The following is a 15718-nucleotide window of genomic DNA, read 5'->3' on the forward strand; positions in this document are numbered from 1 at the left end:
TCTGTTGATATACTGCATCAGGAAAGAATGGAGGTAGAAGTTTCAGTTTATAACCAGGCTGGGATGCATTACTTTCATTAATGTCATTTGTAAGAAGTCGCAAATGTGCATCACAACAAAAAACGATAAAGAAACAAAAGGTACTTTTCTAAACAATCACAAATTCTACAAATCCAATAAGAATGTGCGTGACTGACATTACCGGCTCCAGAGACGCCAACCCAGTTAACGGGAAATTACATTACCATGGTAAAAATACCAATGGCATCTCAGCTTAGGAGGCATACAAACAACAGAGAGAAACAAAGAGATAAGCTAATAAACCAAAGCCTGCATTTATTTCCAAATATTGTGCAGAGGATTATCTCAAATCAAGGCAGTCCACTTTGCAGAGCGAGTTAACTCCATCCACAATCAGGTCCAAAGAATTAAAACCAACTCTTAATCCTTGCCTCGATGCTGTTGTGAACTTTTGAACTGATAAAAGTTGCATCAACTCATGAATGAAAGAAAGATAAAAAAAGATAAAGCCTAAACACATTTTTCGGGCTTTTGCTCTTTTAGCTTGACAACTTGTCAGAACTTGAGCGTGCTTTCTAGAGGGTGGGGTGGCATTTTAAGAGCAGGATAAAGCATGCCGTGCTCTGGCACAGTCTGCTGCTGAATCTGAAATCTGTCTGCTGTTTCAAGGCCTGTTAGACATGCTTTGGTCCGAGGGAGAAACATGATGCCATCTGACAATCGAAGAAATGAATCAAACAGGATGCACTGCATATTCTGCCAATCCAAGCACACGTGTAATTTCTAAAATGGTCCAATGAGTATTTTTGAAACATTAACATGTAGCCTTAAGGCATGAAATTAGATCACTGTGATATGTGAGGTCATCATGTTGGAGTTGAGCTTTGTCTGGCATAGACTTCAAAACAAGATTTATTATTTGGTCGTGTTACAGCTCAAAATCAGATGAAGAAGCCTGCACCTGCTGGATACTACCACAGTCACCATCTTTTGAGATAAGATACAATAAGGTACTATAAAATACGACCATAGGCTGTATATAAAAAGTTGACGTAATCACCGTGATGTCACCCATTAGTTTGTGGACTGCCGTTTTGAAGCCTCGGGTTCAACATTTTGGCTGTCGTCATCTTGGCTTTTTGGAAACAGAAGTGATATAAGAGGGTGGCGCTACAACCGAGCGTTTTTTTTTAGGCCATCAAAATGTTACAATTAACTTTCATGAACTGTAAACACACTATGAAAGAGGTAATGAAAGGTATGAAAGGTAGCTACGCCCTAAAGCATACCCTGCTTTATGGTCTATTTGACCCTAAATGAGACCATAATTTACTAAATGAACAGCATGCTGTATTGAAGAAGACTTGAAACTAGTGATTGAGACCATAAACTCATGTTTACTGAGTTAATAAATCAAGTGAGAAGTAGGCTCATTTTCTCACTGACTTCTATACAATCGGACTTCCTTTCGCAACCCTGCTGGCTGTTAGAGAGAATACAAGTTTAAGGCACTTCCACATTGGCTTCACTTCTCAGACCCCACAGCTTCACACTGGGTACGAGATACAGGAAATCGTCTGACCTCTAGTATTTAACAGCTGAAATGCTGTTAAGTAACGAAGCTGTATTGGTGAGCGTGATAAGTTTTGCTTTGATATGTTGAACACACGTCAGCTTTCCGTGATTGAGCTGTTATTACCATAACTACAAGTAGCAGCCTGAACTGATGCCTGCACAAAATTTGCTGTCAGACAAAACGCTGGCATGCAACCAGCTGGAACCTCTCCTGGAAAAACAACAACAACAACGCAAAAACAAGATAGAGAGCTCACAGACACACCAAAACTGCAAACTCATTAAAAAATTTCCAGCACCTCTGCTTTGGGAATTACCATTAATAATGTGACCTAGACAAAGGGGATGGAGGCGAGCAAGGATTGAAACATGAATCCCACTTGGCCCGTAAAACCCCCCTCCCATCCTCCCAAACCAACATCTCGGTTACGGGACTCCCCCACACACGTACAGCAGGACCCACATGCTCCCTTTGTTTGAACCGCAGCATGGCTACACTCTTTCCACATCTTGTGGCTATGACACACAAAAGTGATTAATTTTGGATGCTCATTGTCATGATAATCTGAGGTTTTGCCTCTCGGTCTGGCAAGAGATCAGTCGCTTTCTAACTTTACAACTGAACACAACTCGTGGGCAGGAAAAGCAAAGCGAGGCTATTAATTAAAAAACGACACAAGCTGAAAAAGGTTAAGCGATTAAAAGAGTTCAGTCGGGAAGAAAACCAAGCAAGCGAGTATAAATATAGCCTTTCTGTCATGTGACAAACTGTAACAGCCTGAGACAATTATGTCACTCCAAATAACAGGCATTCAACCAGGAAAAACTGAAATGTTTATTAGAGTGTATAGGGCATTTATAACTGTGTTGAGATGGGAGCAGTTAGAGGACTTCATCTTTTTAGCTTTGGGTGAAAATTACAGCTCAGTATGTGCAAAACCACCGACTGCTGTGTCCTCTATTAATGTATGTTTAAAGATCTCACTTATCACACATCACTGTAATGTGGTCTTATATATAGCCTATATATTTCCTAAGGGAAGCCATTTTTCATAGAATAGATTTACTGTTGTCTATAGGATAAAATAAGTAATAATAAAGAAAACTCTGGTGATATCCTGCTTATATCATAGCTAAAAAAAAAACCTGGAAGTGTGGATGAGTGACTTTAAGGGTAAAATGCAGAATTTGAAATATATATGTAAACACAACCTCACATTTAAAAGTATTATCTTAATAATTCTGGGGTTAGGTAACCTACTATGCATTAGAAATATCATAATATGCTTTAAAATTGTCCTATTGATCAACTTGTAAGACTAGGTGCTGCATTTTACCCATTACAGCTCTGCTTTACCTCTTTAAACAGTCTAAAAAAAATCTCTGCCGGCATCCAAAGTAGCACAGATTGTACCGTGCTGTCGAGGGTAAAACTGCAACAAGTTCAGATTGGCCTAAAATATAATTTCATAGGTCACCCAGTTCTAGTTATAGAAGCATGAGACTGCAGATCAAGGCTTGTTTCTCAGGAGGGAGCTTGCTCGGAAGAGATGAGTCTGTGCTGCAACAACTGTGAACTTTGAAAACACACCTAATAATTACACTAGTTTCAGTGGATGGAGGCTAATGTGCCAGCTTTTGCAAGCGCGTAAGGAATCACACTTATCTCAAACAGTGACGTTAGTGAGTGTTTTCCCATCAAACCCAGTTCACATCATCGAGTAGCTGAAATGCATTTTTTATTGCTAATGCAAATTTGGTGAAATAGTGAATGACTTGCCATGAGGGATCAATTACTCACCAAAGGGTCTGAGAGCTGTCAGGCTCAAGCCCATTAATTAAAAATCTGCCACCACTGAGTGGCTGAGCTGGAAACGGGGTGAGCTGCCCTTTCACCTCCAAACAATCAGGAAGGTCAAGAGTCAGTGGTCTTGGGAGGGGACAAGCAGAGTGCAATTGTTGGGTGGATATCTAAACTCAACTGCCAATGTAAATGTTAAGGGTATGTTTTACTGAAAAGGGGAGATACTTCTTTCTGTTTGCTTCAAAAATGTAATCAAATGGATGCATGTTTCTAGATTATTTCATTGATTTAGAACTATATCTCTATATGTATACATGTTCTTTTCTGTCAACATGGACTAATAAAAAGCTGCTCACAAAAAAAATTTGAATCAAATGGCAGACTGTAAAAGATGTACTCAAAGTCAAGCTCTTGGCATTAACATTTTAAAGGCTGTAAACAAAGGATTAGGGGTTAGGGTTGTGTTTCAATCCAAAACAAACTTTCCAAGCTGTAATTTTGAACAGAAAAATTGTCACATCAAGCAACCCGGTCTCACGGGAAGGCGTATAAATAGCACAGAATTTCAAGGACATTCTGCGTTTCATGTGGACGCATTTTAGGATTTTCGCGTGTCATTTGTACGCCACGCAAAAAAACTACGTTAACGTCCGCAGTTAGGTTGAGGCAACAAAACCACTTGCTAGGTTAAGGTTATGGTTGGGCTTAAAATAAGTATGTGAACTAAGTAAAATACGTACGGAAACAACGTAACGTAATTACAGAAAACATGTCACAAACGTCACTTAAAAAACATGTGACGAACATCACTAACTTACAAAACAAAGCACCGCTCTTTAACAACAGCCTCCTGGTTGAACGCAAGGAAGGCGTTGTTATTGCATGCTAAAAACCTGCATCAAGAGCTATGACTGAGGGTTTCTCTCAGAAGCTGAGGTGGTAAGGCATCCACATCCTATTGTATCTCATCTCATGATCAAATTTGTTGGTAGATGACTTCCTAAACAAAAGCTACACGAAATATGATGGCTTTCCCTTTGTGAAATAGCAACTGTGGTCTTTCTCCCTAAAGGTTTATGTTTTATTTCACAAAAAGTGTGTTCATTTCTTGATGATAGAGAAGAGAGGAGGCGGTCCATCTCTGCTTTAAAACACTGTAGGAAACCCCAGACTCTTTTCTGTCTTTGCGGGTCTCCATTAAGCTCAATGTTAGGGATTAGTTGAGCCTTTGGTTTATAATAATCAACTTTTTACAAATGAAAAATTGTAAAGCTGAGAGGTAGTCCAGCTCGGGCCACAAAGCAACAATCCTCAAAATGTGAGGTTGGGTCCTGGGTGTGGCCAACAACGGCTGTCTAATCCCAGCTGTCCCAACAGCGAGGGCAAGTGCAAAGCCGGGCCAGACTGGGGGCAGGGTGTGGCATGGCAGGGCTGCCATGGTGACGCAGCAGGCCTCGATAGAGAAGGGATGCTAAATGAAGCTATTGTCTGGCCCAAGTGAAGCACACCGCGCAAAGAATGGCACATTCAAACAGTCATACAGGCCTATTGTTGTGGCGGACCAGCAGAGCGCTGCAGGTCCACGGTTTATCCCACAGGATCCACTACACATCCCACAGAGAGAGCTGGATCTGAGAGCATGAAGCTCTGACACCAGAAGGGAACGGTACTGACGTGGAATCAGCATACTTGCCGACCTTGAGACATCAAGACAACATCATTTATATCCCTAATATGACCCAGGATGCTAAAAAAAAGAACCCAACAACTGACATCTTAAATAAGGATGTATATTTTCATTATCCTCGCTGAAAACAGTAATCACCGGGCGGGCTGTGCTTCAACACCTGCCTCTGGGCATTAATGCCACCACAACATACAGAAACCATGCTGACATATGGTGGTCTTAGGGGCTCAGCTGTGTTACAGCCACTCCTTAATGACATCCACCATTGAAAAAATAATTAGTCTATACCTCCCCCCCTGTTGTTGGTGCTGTCGTTTACTCTTTCACTCTGTAGTGCTTAATGGGAGCCAACCAGGGAGGGCTGGTCCCCCCTGCTGCATTGCCAGTCCTGTGAAACGTAACACTCAGTTCATTAACCCAGTTCCCCGAGAGAGCTTCAGTAGTGCTTGTGTGTGCTGACAGACAGAAGAGCAGGTACAATACACTGCCACAGTTTATGGACTGGCAGCTTTGGTGTTGGTGCTTTGATGTGTGGAGTGAGAACTGAACTTAAGTCTTCATGGGGATGACCAATCTATCTCCTTACAATCTTATTTATCATCAAATACCTGCCAATGCCATCAATTCTAGCTATATCAGTTTTCGATTGCCATTCACTGACATATTCTGATGTCAGTGGATGGTGCAAGAATGACTGATTGGGCTGATTTTATTCGCTTTCTTAAACATCATCAAAGCTCAGCCTGCTTTCAGTGCAGAATGGTCACCAACTGAGGAAATGTAAGGACAGAGCAGCTTACATCACAACAGAAACAATTGACCAATGTGAGCTCCGGTTCTCCACCGGTGCCAACTGAAACTGAGTCACAATGCTGCACTCAGTTCCACCAAGGACAGTTTTTGTCAAACTCCGTTTCCAACGGCAGCACAGTGAATATTGGCGTCTGTGACAACAGGAGGATGACGTGACAGAAACATCAATAAATGACTGGTGCCAACAAAACAAGGCGGCAGTTGCTGTAGCCGAAGGCTGTGTTGGTCTAGAGGAAGCAACGGCATCACTTAATGTGCCTATAATTGTTATGGATGACTGGCATAGCTCCTAACAGCAACTAATAAGCTGAAGGAACATGCAAAACACCAGTTTCCCCAGGAAACCGACGTTCGTGTCTCGTGTGAAACAGTCACACAACATATTTGTTTTGTTTTGTTGCTTGAACCTAACTAAGTAGTTTTGTTGAATTTTCGTTTTCTTTTGTTTCAATTAGTAACATTAATCACATGTTCAAACCTGTTTAATACTACAACCGTTATCTGGGAGAAAATATGTTTCCGTCAAATTGTTTTTTAGTTATGCAGTTTAGTTGTATGGGAGCGGCTCACCATTAAAAACCTAATGCACAACAAACAAGTCATGTCAGCGTAAATCCCCTTGAGGCAAAGAAGAGATTTTACATATTGGACTGTATAAAATATATTGGCTTGAATACTGGTACGTGTCAGAACAGGCGTATTATGAGCAGCATCAAACGGGGTTATACTTTAATCGGACTATACAGGCAACCAATTGCGAATCTGCCAACTCCTATTATCTGTGATTAGTCTGTCATATCAGCCAATAATACTGGCCTGTGGATAAATATTTGTCAGGCTCGAATAGAGAGGCTTAAAGCACACACAACTTGGGAAAACATGCAGCTACAACAAATCATGTGCAATGTGCACCTATTCAGAAAAACAAGACGCGTGATTCAAATGTCAGGGCTTGTCGACGCTGATCTGTAACCGGCCGACTCCCTGTCTGAGCACTAACACTGTGGACAAAATAACAGCATGGTACATCACGTAAGGCTTCTCCCATGTTTACAGTGAAAACATGTCTGCAGATCACACCGCAGCAGTAAGCCCTCTCACAAGGCAGCGGCCCATTACAAGCATGTACAGGCCCCCTCAATGATTTAGAGCGTTTTAATTCTCGGGAATGCAAGCTTTTTCTGATAAGCGCCTAACCGGGAATAAGCCACTAGAATGGTTACGCTGAGAAAATCTCCGTGTTGTGCTCTCTGGCTGACTTTGTGGCTTTCACAAGCGAGTCATTCCACTTCTCAGCAAAGCGATAAAAGTGAATATTAACTCAGAACAGGTGAAGTATCATCTGTCTGAAAGCTCCAGAGGCCGGTCCTTTCATCAAGGGTAATGTGGCTGTTGGGGCCCTTTATGAGGGCCAAGCAAATTGTGAACTCAATTTATCAATCACGGTCACGGATGACAGCGGTGCTGAGACATGTGAGGAGAAGATCAACCCTGAATATCAACATAAACGCAGTTTTGTTTGAGGATAAGGGCACATTTGTTGTTATCTTATCACAGCTCAAATCTAAACTTAATCCACACAAAAATCTGTAAAGGCAAGTTAGAGGTTATCAAGCATTTGTGGACCTGTGTGCCTACAGATTACAGACTCGCTGATAAATTGGCCCTGGCAGATATAGGCTAGGCCTGTATTTATTTATGTTGTTCTCTACAATTTCACTTAGAACCGTTATGTTCAATTTGCACACATGTTCTTGAAATGAGAGAATACTCTTCATTTGTCAAGTATTTAATTCACACTTAAGTATAAAAAAAAAAATGGGCTTTAACATGTGGTTATTTCATATAGACTATTTATTGAACACAAAACTAGAAAACGTGCTATATCGTGATGTATATCGTTATCGAGATATGAAATATGTTGGAATAGAATAGTTTGGCTATATCGCCCAGCCCTACCATCAACCCCATATCCATCCATATAGGCTACATCAACCTTCAAGCATCAGTATAAAGAACTAAGATCCCAAAAAAGGTACAAAAAATATATAGATAGATGGATAGATAGATGGATAGATGGGTATATAGATAGATGGGTATGTAGATAGATGGATAGGTAGATAGATAGATAGATAGATAGATAGATAGATAGATAGATAGATAGATATGACCTCCTTAACTTTGTGTTACATAAATCAATGAAAGGTTAATGATCACAGCGGTCCATACATACACACATCTAGTCTAGTGAATGTAATGTCTTTTTAACTTTCCCTCACTTTGCTGGGAGACCCCTAGAGGACCCCCTCTCAAGGACCCTCTGGGGGGGTCCCCGGACCTCAGTAGGGATGGACAGGTCGTCTCTTGATAGCGTCATTGGGTGCATGTTTTAGCTGCAGCCTTTGGAAGAGCGGTTGGACAGGTCAGCCCCACCCCCCACCCCACACACCCACAGCAGAAACAAATAACAATTTGCAAAAGAAATGCAAATGTCACCTGACTCCTGTCTGTTTGACTCCTGTCTAGACCGGGTTTAGAAAATGATAGCGCAAAAAAACAAGATGCAACAGCTAACACAGTAAACAAAAAGAGCTAAACAAAGTGTAACAAAATATGAACCATTTACATAGAAGGAAGTATAAAAATTGGAGCAGTATATACAGTATTGACAATAAACAGACTACTAACAAAATTGCACAAGTGGAAAAAATTATATTGCACAATGAGAATGAAATGAAATTCCACCTGAAAAATATTGCACAATATGAATTACACCTGAGTAGTAATGATATTGCACAGTCAGTGTAAAGTAAAGTGCAGTTGTTGTCAGTTTTTGGTGTGTAAGCGGGAGCAGTGCTGGTTGTGGAGTCTGACAGCTGCAGGAAAGAAGGAAGGACAATAATATAAAGTCTCCACTAAAGTTGATTAGAACTACAAAGCACTTTGGGAAAACTACAAGAAAAATAAATACACACAGGTAAACCATCCCCACTCAAAGATGTACAACTGGTAAGCATTTAAAGTCAGCTTTTATGCATTTTAAATAGTATTTCTGAGGTTTCTATGAGGAAAAGCATTGTTGACATCCTATAATGACATTAAATAACCTGATATTTTCAGGTGGGATTTCATTTCATTCTCACTGTGCAATACAATTTTCCACTTGTGCAATTTTATTAATAGTCTGTTTATTGTCATTAATGTATATACTGCTCCTATTTTTATACTTCCTTCTATTTAAATGGTTCATATTTTGTTACAGTTTGTTTAGCTCTTTTTTTTTTACTGTGTTAGTTGATGCATCATTTTCTATGAGGAAAAGCATTGTTGACACTATACAGTTTTTATGCACCAAATATTTGGAACAAGCTGCACAAGTGGAAAATGATATTGCACAGTGAGTAAGATAGCAAGATAACAACAAATGTGCACAAATAAAATTGTGTTTCTGTTGATATATTCAGGGTTGATCATCTCCTCACATGTCCCAGTACCTAGACCAGGTTTAGGTCACTGAAGCTCGAGGAAATGCAACAAAAGAGCTTCCTTAAAGTCGCACACAGTCAATGATAGCTGTTGTATTGACCGGCCACACCGGTACGGAGGTCACCACCAACACAACGGGCCGGTGTGGCTACATTGTTTCAACCCGGTATTGTTTCATCCGTCCACAGTGAGAGTTTTCTCCTATAACGACGTCGTCCTTACCTCGTCACGTTGCACATTTTTCTTGGCCCACTAGTTCATCAGGTAAAGCAGAAAAAGTGGAGCAAGAGAGAGAAAAGTCCAGACTGCACGAAGATAATTCAACAGACTGGTTGGTCCGAGCAGCTCGTGATGTCATCGGTTTACTCTGAGCAGTCAATGTGTGCGCATGTGTGATCCTTTTGTTAGCCCAAGTGCATCATGGGTGTTGTAGTTGTAGTATAGGCAAGGCAAGGCAGCTTTATTTGTATAGCACAGGGGTCAGCAACCTTTACTATCAAAAGAGCCATTTTAGGCAAAAAAATAAATAAAATATCTGTCTGGAGCCGCAAAACATTTGAGTATTGTGATGAAGGTAACACAATTTATAGTCTAAGTATATAGTATATAAGTCTAATGCAGTGAGGGCCCATGTGTAAATGTACTACAGAGTATTAGGGCCACATTGAGGGAAAAACAAATCTGAGATTTCCAGAATAAAGTCATAACTTTACGAGAAAAAAAGAAAGTAGCACGTAAAATTACTACTTTATAATATTATGACTTTATTCTAGTAAACTTATGACATTATTCTCATAATATTACGACTTTTTTCTCGTAAACCTACGACTTTATTCTCGTAATATGACTTTATTCTTGAAATCTCAGATGTATTTGTTTTCCTCAATATGGCCCTAATACTCCGTCGTACCAGAGACCTACAACAATAATAAATAAAAATGAAAATGTAAACAAAGAACAGTTATGTATATGTTCTTAATATACCTGTATATGTTCTTAATATGCCTTGTATAAAGTATTTCCTTTTATAATTGTAATATAACTTATTATTTTTAATGGAGCTTCCCAGCAAAGAGAATTTCACACGATTGTACCTGTAAAACATCTTGAATCTTGAATCTTGAAATACCTGGTAAACTTTAAAGCACAACTATCTGCACCACTACAATATCACTTCAAATGGATAAGGGTATTAGTCTCTATGTATAATGATTTGGTGCCCTCTGGTGGTACAACAGTAAACTGCATAATTTGAGTCGTAAATTGATTCATGTGTTGTTGACACTTTGCCATTACATACATTGGTAACACTTTTACAATAAGGTACAAACGAATCATGGAGGACTTGATAATTAATGATTAATGAGTACTTCTCTAATAATTACTAATGAAGAGGAGGAGAGCAATCATGTGCACATTTTTCATCCTGTAGTTAGATCTGGACTTGATCGCCTTTATAGCAGCTGATTGGATGAAACTTTAGATCACACAGGTGAGACGTGACTGTAAAACTTTAGATCACACAGGTGAGACGTAACTTCCATCATGGAAAATGTGAGATTTGAACACTTTCTATGTCTTTTACCGTCGAGGCTCATATAGGAGAAGTTTGCTTTCACGGCTTTCTGGCACAAAGGGTTCATTTTAATCCAAACTATGATCTTTTCCAAAACATAACTAATTGGGTTTGTTGCCTAAACTTAAGGAGATTTCTGGCAGAAAGCCCTTTAAACAATCTTCTCCCATGTGCTCTCAGAGCTCTCATCATACATTGTTAACAGACTCTGCCAACTGTCACATAGTAGGCCTACACAAAATATACTAACGCAGAAATAAATTATTATTATATTAATAGCCTATTAATACAGTGTAGGGAAACCTGTACCGGATTAATGCATCTGTTAATTAAAAAAATGACAAAAATGGACATGAAAAAATCTAAATAGCTTCCTTAACCTACCGATAATAATAATATAATATTTTTAAATATCTAATAAAATAATTTATATCACATATTATTATCTGGGACACACAGTGCTATCATGTATTTAAGTGTAGCCATGAGTACAACTCTGAAGTACCTGAATTTAGCAATTCCCAGCAGTTGTGTGACATTATATTAATGTGGGTCCTGCTTTATTACCTGACCTGTCCTGAAGAAGGCCCCAGCTGTGTTAAAGAAAGACCTTCATTATTTCAATTTTTGTGCTGTCATTTTGCAAATTCCTAAATTAAAAAGATTTATTAAGGTTATTAAATCTGGAGGCTATGTAATATTTCAGCACAAAGTGTATGTGAGTCTGTGAGGAACGAAGGTTAATAGAGGCCCAGCAGCAAATGTTTGTCCTTGGGCCCCCTGGAAGGTTAATCTGAATGTTTTATGGAAACATTTTAGGGAACAACATAACATTTGACATATCTGTATGCTACAAAACAGAGAAATGCATAATAGAAATAATGGATTAATACTTATAATAATAATGGACTGAGAAAGTTTTTTTTTTTCTGATCTTTGAGTTAAAATAAGTGAAGTTTTTTATATTGTGCCCCCACATTTGGATTGTGATGGCAAGGATTTTTATTAACTAGTGATGAATCACATGAATCATACATCAATAATAGAATCATTTTATGCATGAGACGCCCTGAAATTTCACAAATCGGGAGCCAATAAACTCCCCTGTAGGTCACACCCTGACAGTAACGCCATTGTCTAGAGGGAAGTTGAATTTTTGCAGAAAACTGTTGAATGCATTTCACATTATGCAGTTCTGTTTGTTGCATTTACTATACTTGTGACTTGTGCCGTGCAGATAATTCATTCTACAACAGCTGTGCATCAGAGATGCTTATTCCTCCTCCTCCTCCTCCATGTTCACCTCCAACTGCTGCTCTTCCCAAAACTCAATAAATTCCATCAGTTTCATTAGCAGAAAATAGATTCCTTAATGATTGACATTTTTGTGGGTTTTTCTTTTGTTAATTTGAATGCTATTTTCTCACAAGACACTTTTCTTTTCAAAATAAGGTGTTAACAAGGGAAACTGTATATAAAAAATACATATATGGAAATAAGATTGTTTGGATTAAATTCACCAGAAGTATTAAGCATTACATGTCCTTTATAAATTAAAAATAAATACCACTAATTTGTGAGGGAAATGGCTTTATTCTTGAATTTTTCAGTTACTGGGAATTGTTTTTTATAAATGTTTCCTGACATTGACTGATATATTTGACTTCAGGATATCTTTGACTACATACATGCTAAAAATCAAACATTTTTACTGTATTAATTTAGATATTTTCCAAATTAAAAGTCCCTAGAAGTGTATGATTTAACTTTTTCCCATGGTCTAGTGTTAAAAAAAGTTAACAAAAATTGCAATAAATCGTAATATCAAAATCGCAATACTTATCGAACCGACATCCAAGTATCGTGATAGTGTTGAATCGGGAGATAGGCGTATATCGTTCGAGCCCTAACACCTACTGAATCTTTTATTGTCCCCAACAATTACATTTGTGGAGGCATAAAATCATCCAGCATTTAATGACTTGAAAACAAGACCTACTGTAGCGTTTTGTATCAGAGTCCCTCTCTGATAAAATGCTAACTCATTTCCTGGTTTTAGGACTTATTCCTGTAGCACTCAATTCATAAATGTACATTTACAAAAACAAATCATTTGCTTATTATATTTAAAAAATAAAAATAAATTATATGATACACTTAATATTCAATTGAGCTCATCTGTTTTAAAAGCAACAAAAACTTTGAATTCCCTTTTGACTTTTTGAGGGAAGTCAAATTTCTTAGATACAACTGCCTCTGTAAATAACGAATTCATTAACGACCATATTATTATAGAAAAAGAAACATTCACAATATCTACACACTGATGATGATTGATGATATGACACCGGAAGACATGAGTCATGCCAGAGCTTGTTTTATTATTCACATTTACAGAATTCAATGTGTGAGTACAGTGTTTATACAGAAAGCCCAACTTGTCCATACAGCAAACAGACATATAACACATCTCCTCACACTATGTACAGATTAAGCCATGATAAAGCCTGGGCCACTAGCACACTTGGCATAACACTCAGTCACTCAAGGTTCAGAACAAGTCGATGGACTCTAGATGTTCAATAATGTGACATATAACACATGTATTAGTGTTGCTGGAATGGTGTATACCTGAAAGGGGGCAGCTGGAGGAAGAGAACTGGGCAAATTCAGGATTGTCTGAAGCGAATTTTGAAGTGTGAATCTGAACATTTACATTTCAGACACAATAAACCATCTCTTCATCCATCAATAAATTATGCCCATTGCTGATAGTTTTTTTTTTTTTTTTTTGGACTGTGTTTTTGTTCGCTGCTCAAATGAAGGTGATGTTTTGTTGAGATAGAAAATAGAAATATGATCACTAGTTTAGTGGTGGAACAGTGTCAGCAGCACCATGTTGGTCCTGAGATTAAGTGTTTCAAGTGGGGTTTTGTCAGCCACAGAAAAATAACTGCGTTAAACGTTAGATGACCAGAGACCTACTCAGCAGCTAGTAGAAAAAAATAAATAGGTTATTAATATTGAGTGTTAAGTTTGTCTAGTGGGGGAAAACAATATGTATTATGGTTTGGGTGATGATTTCAGTGTTTTTTTTAGGTGCATCGTCTGGATTTCATTACTCTATACGTCTCCTTTTCATGTAGAGATAACGCTTGCATGTCTTCTTGCTACGTTGTCAAGTTAAATCGTGACAAAAACAAAAACTATGAATCTCTGAAATGAAGTCCAACTCATTATAAATGCCTTAAAACATTATACATACTGAAAATGACTTGAAAATTGTAAAAAAACAACAACCCAATATCACCATCAAGAACTAGCATCTGTCTGTCTCCGTGGGGCTGATTCTTGCCCGCTTCACCACTGTGGAATTTAAAACTATAAAACAAACTCCAATTCGTAATTGCTGCAATACCTTCAGTAACAGATCTTTTACATTTGTAACTTTTAAACACTCTACAGATGTTGTGCAGACACAGATTCTCAATTTGGCAACCTTTTTTTGGTAAAACAAAATACTGTTTTGTTACCCACTTTCATCACAGTATCTTTTGGAAACTGCAGCATATAATCTGTTCATTTCAGGGATCATCAGATCACCAAAAATACAAACTTAATATATTTGGATTGTTCATTGAAACGGTGTTTCCAGCTTGATACTTGAAATCTCATATTACAGAAAAAGTGGATCCTCTGGCATCCAGATTCTGAACAGATGACACTGAATGAAAAAATAATGAAATGCGATTCATGACAATCTATATTCATCTTTACTGTAATACGCTGGATTTGTTCTGCCTGGCCTGTTTAGTTAATACTGAGGATTTACAACATTTTCTATTTTCCCCTTCTAAATCATGAGAGTATTTAGAAGGGCTTTAAACCATTAATCATTACTGATAGCAGCAAATCAATTGATTATCTCACTCCTCAACCTCTGCAGGGTCTTAGAGAGTAATAGAATTAAAATTGTTAAATCTATATTCATCTTTGGTGGATTAGACTACAGCAAAATCAAACACATTTAGTGTTTAGGGGATCAAATTATTTGCATAACAAATGTCCTATAACTCAAAGTACATTTCACAAACAAAAATCAGCAACGTCTCACCATTAGAGATGATTTTCCAGTCACCACTTAGTGTCATGTAAACCAGTGCCACCACAGCTGAAGGAGTGTGAACACTGCAAGAAATACTGAGACATGGGTTAGTGTTTTATTCTTCAAGTTGATGTCTGTGGTACAGAGCTGACACTGAATCGGGGTAAAAATCAAGTTGACAGAGCGATGGGTTGAAAGGTGGCGGGGGAGAGATCAGGATGGAGTGGTTTAAGAGATTTTCACATTTGGAGTGCTTGTGTGTGTGTGTGTGTGTGTGTCTATGTGTGTGTGTAAATATGTGTGTCAGAGTTCGGTGCCCACTGCTTCAGAAAAAAAAGGATTTTGTGAGAAGCACAAGGCCGGGGAGGTTATGGCCACGGGGAGAAGACGGAGCACCAGGCTCCTTTGTTCTCTGCTCTTGGTTTTTGTCACTAGTCCAGCTGTTAAGCCAGAGGTCAGTGGAGTGAGACACTACGCCAGGGAGCGCTGGCGAGGCTTGATCCTAGGATAGAGCTGCGAAGAAAACAAACAGAAACAGGAGACGTGTTTAAATGTGCGATTGATAACGTTGATAACATTCAGCCACTAGATGTCACACCTTGATTGAAGCCTTGTTAGAAGTGGGAACCAAACGTCAGATATCTTCCACAG

The 15718-nt window shown here is 38.6% G+C and overlaps 2 protein-coding genes across 9 annotated transcripts in view; both read right to left on the reverse strand.

The window, feature by feature from the left end:
- The window catches only part of LOC141756471 (disheveled-associated activator of morphogenesis 1-like), a 51194-nt gene extending 41426 nt beyond the window's left edge, over positions 1–9768 (reverse strand). For both annotated transcript variants that reach the window (XM_074616196.1, XM_074616191.1), the window contains exon 1: positions 9609–9768. The gene's annotated coding sequence lies outside the window, so the exon portion shown is untranslated. The remainder of the gene's footprint in view (positions 1–9608) is intronic.
- A 5392-nt stretch (positions 9769–15160) lies between these two features.
- ppp1r13bb (protein phosphatase 1, regulatory subunit 13Bb) overlaps positions 15161–15718 on the reverse strand; it is a 32159-nt gene continuing 31601 nt past the window's right edge. For all 7 annotated transcript variants that reach the window (XM_074616204.1, XM_074616207.1, XM_074616206.1 and 4 more), the window contains one exon: positions 15161–15580. In XM_074616204.1, coding sequence (XP_074472305.1) covers positions 15539–15580 — 42 coding nt within the window. In that variant the 3' untranslated portion in view covers positions 15161–15538. The remainder of the gene's footprint in view (positions 15581–15718) is intronic.

Source organism: Sebastes fasciatus, chromosome 18 (assembly GCF_043250625.1).
Source record: "Sebastes fasciatus isolate fSebFas1 chromosome 18, fSebFas1.pri, whole genome shotgun sequence".
Taxonomy (NCBI): domain Eukaryota; kingdom Metazoa; phylum Chordata; class Actinopteri; order Perciformes; family Sebastidae; genus Sebastes; species Sebastes fasciatus.